This window comes from Clavelina lepadiformis, chromosome 2 (genome assembly GCF_947623445.1).
Source record: "Clavelina lepadiformis chromosome 2, kaClaLepa1.1, whole genome shotgun sequence".
Taxonomy (NCBI): Eukaryota; Metazoa; Chordata; class Ascidiacea; order Aplousobranchia; family Clavelinidae; genus Clavelina; species Clavelina lepadiformis.
The window spans coordinates 7,195,765-7,205,092 of record NC_135241.1 but is presented as its reverse complement, the minus strand read 5'-3'; the positions used below and the strand labels follow the sequence as shown (position 1 = coordinate 7,205,092).

Here is a 9,328-nt window from a genome sequence, read left to right as displayed (position 1 = left end):
TTGCTGCGTAAATACGAGTTAATTTTGTAACTATTTCTTTGGCATATGCAGGCAGCACCTTTGCTTAATACAAATGTCTTCGATTTTGTATTATAATATACCAGTTTTTTTAATAGGTAAGTCATAAATATTAGGGATGTGCCGCGAGGAAGATTATTCGGATTCGTGCGAACCCGAATATCATAAAGGTCGACACGAACGAATCCTGAATCTATTCGTATTAGAACCAAACAATAAAATTTCATCCAAAAGTTGTCAAGTGTTGCTTGTAACATGATGTAATCGATAAACAAATCGCTTTCTTTCGAAAAATAGTGTTTAAAAAACGATTGAAAAAGCAAAATCGTTAGGAAAACGACTTTCATTATAATTAAGTACTGCTGACTCCAGTCGTCGGGAAACTAGATCATCATTTTTTACGAAAGTCAGAAAATTTAGAAGTAATTTTGTATTCGTGTTCGCCATTGTTGGTATTCGTATTCGCCTGAATCTTCCATAAAGGCGATATTCGGCGAATCTATTCGGGGTTGGGTTCGAATCGACCCATCCCTAATAAATATAGGTTATATTTGATCTTGTATGCGTTCATAGTGTAGATTATTTACAAAGAAAAGCGAAGTAAAAATTCAACAAACACCTCCACAAACAAACAGAAAGCCTTAAACCAACCTATTAATTACGGGAGTATTACAATTTTAAACGTCCTTATTGGAATTGATATTTTTTATGGAAAATCAGCGATACTTTAACGTTTCATTCTAACTCCGGTAATATCGATGTTGAAAAGACAAGAGGTAAATGTACCGGCAATAAAATTCTTAATCTCGATGTCCACGTGACTTAATTATGTGTTGTTGTATATTTTTCATAATCGCAACGAATCCATGCCGTATATAAAATAATTAATTCGATATACTTATTGGTGTCAATTTTAATTATTTTTAAAAGTGTCTGCTCTAAACATGTTATTACAGTTACGGAACGTTATTTACGGCCACTTTGTATGTTGCTGGATATCAAACACATATCACCAGTGCCGTATAGTGACATACAAATTTCTTATTTGGCCAGATTTTTATTTGACAGCCACCTATTACATCTCATAACCTCATGACAGGATGCTTTTAGAGTTTTAATTTTAGGTTATACTCACTGGAGAACTATTTCGGGTATAAACACTATGAAGAACCATTTAAGGTTTTTGGATGGAAAACATGCAATTATAGTCAGCCAAGAAAAGTTTTGCACTTTTCTATTAAAAATCACATTAAAGCTGCATTCGTTCAAAGTATCATGATGCTTACATCAGTTATTTAAAAACCCACAATGAAACTAACTACATTTTATGGTTGAAGGTATATGATGTTTTGATGAAATATTTTATTGAAGTTTCAGGAAATGCAACATTTGTTATGATCAAAATTGTTAATGGTATAGAGCCGCATGTACCACCAAAATAGACTTAAAGGTTAACGTTTATTATTTACAAAATCTTTTGCGTATTTAAGCTTGTTGCGTCATGTGCATATAACACTACCAATATGACTATTTCTGGCGGAAAAACGCCTTTACTAAAGTTTTAGTGATTTCAACAACATAACTAACATAAGGAAGAAATTTGTCATGCATTGCAAAGAAATTTAAATCAATAAAATGGTTTGTGTAAATCCAACAGTCCATATTTGGCAACTTTTGCAACTATGTATCAAAGTGTTTACATTGATACAAAAAAAAATAAAAGCAGTGTGCCAGAAAAGCGATATAAAGCAAACGCAGTGCAAAATAATGCAATCTGTGTCGACAACATTAAACGCTCTTATATTTATAAGTGGATAAGCATTTTTCCAATCCTTATGGGGACTATAACAAGATTTACGCCTTAGACCCATTTACACATTCCCGCTCAACAGTATAGCACAAAGCACTTTGTTACAAAGTAAATTCAACGAAAAAATATTAATCCATATTTCTATGGTGAATTTTTTTGAGAAATGATAATATTTTGAGCAATGTTCTTTGGTGCTTGTATTACCAAATTTGGTATATAATTTCAATTCGCTCTATTAGATAGGTTCGGACAAAATTGCAATTCTGAATAACTTATTGTGTAAGTTCTGTTTCAAAATTGCTCTCGAGGAATATGTATAGGCCTGTATATCTGTTAAAAAGTCTCAGTCAACAAAGCAATTTATGTTTTACATAACCTAGTATTAATTTAAAATATTAAAGTCAATGTATTACGTGAAAAGTTTATCTTTCATTTTTTAAATTTCACAAAATATTGGAGCTTTTCGTTAGGGTTATAAAAATTATCACAAGTATATCATGTTTTCAGATGCAAACTTCCTAAAAGAATTGCGGTGATTGGTCATACGAAACAAGGATGAGTTGTATTGTTCACGAGAAACTCCGTTTAGTAATTGGTACCAAGTTCTTATTCGATACCTCAAGTTATGACGATCTTGCCCGATACCCCTCACATTCATTTTTGGGCTATTTTGGAAGGCTCCATCTGGTACGCTTAATAAATGGTTTCCTGCCAAATCGATGGTCTCCAGTTTTCTGTGGTTGTGTAACCACCTGATAGGCAATGTGACCAGGTTGTTATACGCAAGATTTACGTACTCTAAACTCATACAATTGGCAAGAAAAAGTTCCGGAATAGAAAATATATTGTTGTACGACATGCTAAGAACTTCCAAGTTGGTAGATGTTGAAAGAAAGTTGTGAAATATTTTTCTCAACTTATTACCGGAAATATTAATTTCACGGAGATCTTCGTTTCGCGCAAAGCTCTCGGGTGGGACATCTTCAATGTTGTTGTTTGCAAAATTGATTAGCCGGAGCCGTGGGTTGTCGTAGAACAAATCCACTGGAAAATAACTAATGTTGTTGCGCTGAAAACTGACAACTTCTAAACGACGATTTCGCGAAAACAAATACCACGGTAAATATTGGATTTGGTTGCCCACTAAGAATACAGTTTTTAATTTTGCGTTGTTGAAAAACAAGTTTTCAGGTAAATCCAGTATAAAGTTCATACTAAGGTCAACTTCTCGCAGCTCAAGATTAAACTCGAAAAGTGACGTCGTCAGAGGCAAGAAATTATTTGATGCCAAGCTAATGGCAACTAATTCTGACAGATGGCTTAATGTCTCTTTTAACTCAATCCCATCAGACAGTTTGTTGTATTTCAGCGACAAGCTCTGTACGTTACCTGGTATAATAACATTCCCAAGACAGTGCAAATTCTTATTACGACAAAGCAAAGACTCCACATCATAGGAACGGAACTGAACACGTCTTTCGTCAACTTGGGTAGTGCATGGATGTATATTTGTCGTGTCTGGTAGATTGCATAACGTCTCGTTCTTCAAACTTATCCACCCTCTGGGACAAAGCACATTGCCAGATAGCGTAGAATTAGACAAAACTCCACACAGTGATGGGTACAGCCCGGTGTTAGGCTGAATATCCATGGTGTAGTCGTTAAAGTTATTTAATTCTGACAGCTGACTCATATCTTCTAAATTTGCTTCATTTTCCAAGGCGCTTTGCGGCATACAACCCACATTTTGGGATAATATGACACTAACAATCAAAATGATTGATATAAGTAATAGATCAGTCATTTTGCAAAAAAATCGAGCTTTAGGACAGAGCGGAAAGAAAAAGCTTAAGGTCTGGTTAGCACAATAGGCGGTTAATTTAGCTATTTCGTATACAATATAGATTATATATAAAAATAACATGTTTTGGCAACTCGTTCGTTTACATTTTATTTCCTCACTAAACTTTTAATGAACTTTATGCTGCACATGTTAAACTTTCAAACACGCTTTAAAAAAAGCTTATTAAATTTGATTTTGCTAAACTTTAAGCTGCTAGGCTTTTGCAGCTGGTTTGTATTTCCGACAATCTATCGCTTCATGCGATAGTTTACGGAAAAAGTCTTCGAGCCCTAGGACAAAAAAAGTTTGTGGTCATCCTCACCTTTCCACAAGCAACGTTTACCAGATAATTTATCGGTTAAGTATAGTTGTTGCTTTAATGTAGTATTTTCGCCCATAAAATAGAGCGTTTGAAGCGGATGACTCTTTATAATTGGAATAATCGCAGCAGAACTCTTATAACCCAACTTTGACCACAGAAGCTTGTTCAGCAATTTTACCGAAACTTCACCACAAATTTATCCATAATATAGTCAGCTTAGATATGTTGAAACCACAGTTATACGTTAGAGTTAGACAATAACTTTATATGTGGGTTGAATTTGTTCATTAGAGGGCTTCTCAAACTTTTTACTTCTGTAGCCTGCGGTAATAAATGAACCGCGTAATGGAAACAGAAAAGCGGATAAAAACTTAACAAAAAACAATTCAATTCATTATAAAGATTGAATTTGTTTCACGACCCCAAACAGGGTCGCGAACCACAGTTTGAGAAGCCCTACATCGGGGATGTTCAAATGGCGGATCTCGATCCGGATCCGGATCTTTTCAACTTTTTGTGTGGATCTTCCAATGTACTTTTGAAACAACCTTGCAGCTGTAGCACACTTCACTTTTGACTTTTACAAAGTTATTAATATGTTGTAGGCCCTACAATGTATAGGGTATATTTACATAAATAAAGAACCATAAAAATTAAAGCATGTCCAATATGTTTACTATTCGTATTTATTGGATCATCATTTTGTCAGGTTTGGCTATGGTGGATCATGGCAGAAATCATTTGAACACCCCTGCCCTACATTATAACGTTTATTCATACTTTCTACGCAAAATTTTGCACGGTATTGCTTGACTGCTGCATAAAAACTAAGACTATTACAAAGGCCAGTTACCCTTGGAATTGTTTTGTGTCACTTTCATTATGCGGTGGAGCGTATTGAACCAATAACACCATCTACCGGATAAGTTACAAATATACACTATTAGAAAGAACTGTGGCAATAGTGAAATTTTGTGAATAATGACGACAATAGCAACGTTCTATTTGCACAATGAAAATGTTTTACATTGAAATGACTTCCTTCGCCTATTATGTATTTGTGCATAACAGCACTTTGATTACGGTGACACCGTGACACCCCATTTCTTGATCTCAAAAAATGCATAATAGAAACCCTCACAAGATAAGCGCACTGACGTGACGCAAAATGAGAGAGTAGCTTATTTTTACTATTTTACTTTATGCGCAAGCAAGGTGGTGCCAAAGCTTATAGAGAAGGCTTTGTTTATGTGATGTAATACAATTGTAATTTGATTGTTTCCGTAGTTGTTATACGCTAGTTCTAAGGTAAAACTGTTGCGTTTTTGTGACCTTACAGGACTAAGTCAAGTTAATTGTTGAAAAGCAGGGGCTTTTAACCGTTTCGTCATTGGAGAAGTTATTTGTAACTATTAAATTAATAATATGTACCCTTGGTTTAATGGAGTTTACCCTCACGGGTATATGTAGGTTACATACGTATATGTTGTAGTTCCTAACCCAGGCTGAGAATTTTCAAAAAAGTTCAAAAAATATCACAGAAGAGAAGAACGTATTCGCTTAACGAAAGGCACAAAGTTGTCAGAGCTGTAGAATGGGAGTGTAAGGAACCAACTTTCTGAAAACGTTGCTTACAATCTTTGTAATGCACTGTAGCTGCTGATTTAATAATAATCGTTACATAGGCTCTTCTTTAACCATTTTCCTCCACCTCGCCTATAATAATGACATTTGCTTATAGCCATGCCTTTTCAGAGGTTCTGTCAGATGTCACTATCTAAGCCAGCGGTTCTCAATCTTTCATGGTTCGTGTCCCCCTTTTAGTGACCCTCAAAATCCGTGGACCCCTGCTCATCAATGAAGAATGCAGATTGCTGATTGCAAAACGCTTCCTACTTCACTACTGCGTGTGCAGTAGTCTTCGCACCATTAATTCTGCACAGCAAACACAAGCACAAAAACGCGAGAAACTTTTGTCCCAACTTGCCTTGTATTCTTCTACTACTACATTATAGCACTATGCATCTGCTCGAGGCCCCCGGAGAACGCTCCGATGGTCCATTGGTCCATTGGTCGACCATTGGTCCAATGGTTCATTGGTCCAGTGGCTCCCGGTTGAGAAACCCTGATCTAAGCAAACTGTTTCTAATCTCTTACTTTATAAAGTGTATTCTGTCAAGCGAATGCCAAATTGAATATTCTAAAATAAATAATTTAAGACAATAATTTTAGTTTGCATAGGGCAATTTGTTACCAACCAAGTCAGCTAATTGCAAGCTGTAATACAGTTGCCATATTCCTTGTAAAGAAGTTTGTAGTGTGCAATAGAAATGTTTAGTAAAATGTGGCCATATATACGTTTCCGGGAGCCAAAGTTTAATTCAAAAACTGTTCGTCAAGTGCACTTGATATTAGACCTACGTGCTTGAATCTATTATAGTTAAACATAAGGTAGACGCTCTTTGTAATGATTAACAGAGAGCAAAACGCTCAGCACAGTGTCAACAGTTTGAACACGCTAGCAAGAATGCGAACAAATAAACCGTTATATGATTTCACATGTAGACGCTAAGGAAATTTCATGTACAGGTCGTATAGCAGTTATATGAACCAACATTGATGTATCACATGAAATTTGAGTTAGATTGAAAAAGAGAAAAGCATGTTAATAAAAGAGAATTAAATAATACATTTGATATATAACATTTGTCATCCTTAAGTTTACTTTTCTAGGTAGTTGGGAGGGGTAATATTTACTAAAGCCTATGCGTAGGGCTTTGTTAAACTTCTGACTTCGAATAGGTAACGTATTAAGTTTTCTTTTTTAAGCCAGTGCTCTCACTCACGTACTGTCCTTCGAGGAATTGTAACGAATTTAATACTGCAGTTAGAATCGTTGAGATCAGCTGAGAGTCAGCTTTGTGAACTTGTATCCTTTACGGACAGATTAAACAATAAAGTAAAATTAAGTTTTCTTTGAAGGGATCATATGTAAAATCCTAAGGTATTTTATAATATTTTTAACAAGAAATTTAGTCATGGGTAACGATAATTCTCCCAAATTTGAAGAAAAAATGCCTCCATTGTATTATTGCTGGCGGGGATATCTGGTTGACGGTAAAGTCAATGAAGGCTGCAACGATGTCTTAGTTTCGCCAAAAAATTTCTTGGATTTGAATAAGTATGGATGGGTATATTTAACCATACCGGTGCTAGGATTTTTCCTGTTAACCTTTCTCTTCTACTGCTTCTGTCGAGGTGGTTCATCCAAAGTCAAACGCCAGCCATTATTATCTGATGATAGCGATATCGATAACGAAGATGACTTCCGCACGAGAGCTAAATCGCATCCTCAGCACAGAGGACTTCCGAAAAACAACGACGCCAGGAATTATTACACCGTTGTTCCCATCGATCCCGCCGATCCGCGAAAGTTGCCTATGCAAGGCGGAGTAGCAGTCCCTCCTCCAAATGCACCACAGCAACGACTTTACCCTAGACTAACTGCGATGCGACAACAAGCGGGCCTGAACAGTCATCCCAGAGGCAAGAATAGTACTACTAGTCATCCGAAAAACAGCTCGCATCTTGCGAACGTCTATCAACCAGACCCAACATCACCTTTACAAGGAGGAAAAAACGGAAAAGCTCCAAAGGTTCCCGTCAATGAGCCGCTAGTGAATGATCAGAATCGCCAGGATCAAGCGAATTCATCAGAGGAAAGCGAAGAGGAGCAATAAGTATGGAGCAAAGAACAAAAAGTGTAGCTTAGCTGTCAAAGAGTGTTTGAGTAACGACGAAAAACTGCATGAAAATATGAAATATTTTTAGATTTTATGCTTGTATATAACTTCCTGCCTTTACACCACTGTCAAACCACAAACATCGGCTTCTTTTGAAGTCTATTATAAGCATTTAACAATCCCTGTATTCTTTGTTTGAGTTAATTTTCGTCCTGGAGGGTTTTCAAATTTTTCATAACGTACATCACAAAAACGTGTATTTTCGTACTTATTCAATTCTATATTGATTGATACATGCGCACACACTAACACCATACATATCTCATTAGACAATTCATTTTCTCACATCGACTATCGCCTGTAATTCTTTTGCAACTTGTAGAATAAAATAATTTGGAGCTTGTATAAGAGTGTTTTGATAATTCCAAAAATTAGCGATACGGCCAAAATCAAAGTTTATATCATGTCAGGCAATTCTCGTAACCACATCTGATTTAGAAGTGATGTCTTCTGTAGCAAGAGATTTCGATACCAAGTCTTCAGTACGTATTATAGGTATTTAACCTTACACAAAATCTTGAGAATATAACGTTCGTGGACATTTCGACCACCACGCCAAAATTGATGATATCGAATTTGACCACACATAGTAGCCTAAATGTCACAGTTATAAATCGCTGCAATGCGAAGAATTTAAAAGTATTTCATGTACATAAGCCTATTTCAGTTAACATGTAAGGTTTTTCAACGTCCATGATCGTTTCGCATGCCGTAGCAAACTGGCTGGTAAACTTTTGCGTCGTTTTGAATCCATAGCTAAATTCTGAGATTGCAACATTGATTATTAGACTTTGAATCACTGTAAGAGTGATTTTTTTCTGCAAGCTTTCCATCCTACCTAGTTTTCTTCACAAAAAATGTAACATAACAGAAAATCGCCCATGATGGGACTTTTTTTAGGTAAACTGCTCTCTTGCAAAAAGCGTGATATGCTTTGGCTTATCTTTTTTCGGTATAGGCTATAAGCTATGTAAAATATGGCATTCAAATTAAGCGCAAGAGTTTTAATAAATTTTCTTGTTATTTATTGAGTGATTTACAAAGTAAAAATGAATTTTTCCCTCAGCTTGGATAACCATGATAAGATGGGAAAGACGGGACAACACGTTAATCTTTATTAGTAAAACCTTGCTTTAATTAAGCTGTAATTTTAGAAAGTTTGCCTTAAAAACAAATTTCCTAAACTTTAAAACAAAGTCTGAATTGATTTTTACAACGTTTAATTGTAGAACAGACAAATAAGTTGATTGATCAAACAAACAACGAACGATTGTCTTCTAAAAATCTGTCTGGCTATCTCTTTCCAGCGTTTACCGTTGTTAAACTAAAAAAATTTAGTTTTCCTTGGCATATTGTGGCAGACAGGCTTTATTAAATTTTTCTTGATATAAGTTATAGGTCACAACATCAAAGTAGGCTACTTTGTTTGCTTCAAATCCTTTTGGCTGCGTTGTATATGCTGTCCTTTTCAAATTGATTTCGTTTTCCACTTTATAAAATGATTTCTAAAATATGATACGCGCGTTAGATTT

At 35.6% G+C, this 9,328-nt stretch overlaps 1 protein-coding gene across 1 annotated transcript; it reads right to left on the bottom strand.

Moving 5' to 3' along the window:
• Positions 1 to 1,468: 1,468 nt before the first annotated feature.
• LOC143445964 (uncharacterized) lies at positions 1,469 to 3,864 on the bottom strand. The gene has a single exon (XM_076945389.1). It carries the CDS (start codon positions 3,750 to 3,752, stop codon positions 2,313 to 2,315), a length of 1,440 nt encoding a protein of 479 aa, XP_076801504.1. The 5' UTR covers positions 3,753 to 3,864; the 3' UTR covers positions 1,469 to 2,312.
• Positions 3,865 to 9,328: the final 5,464 nt, after the last annotated feature.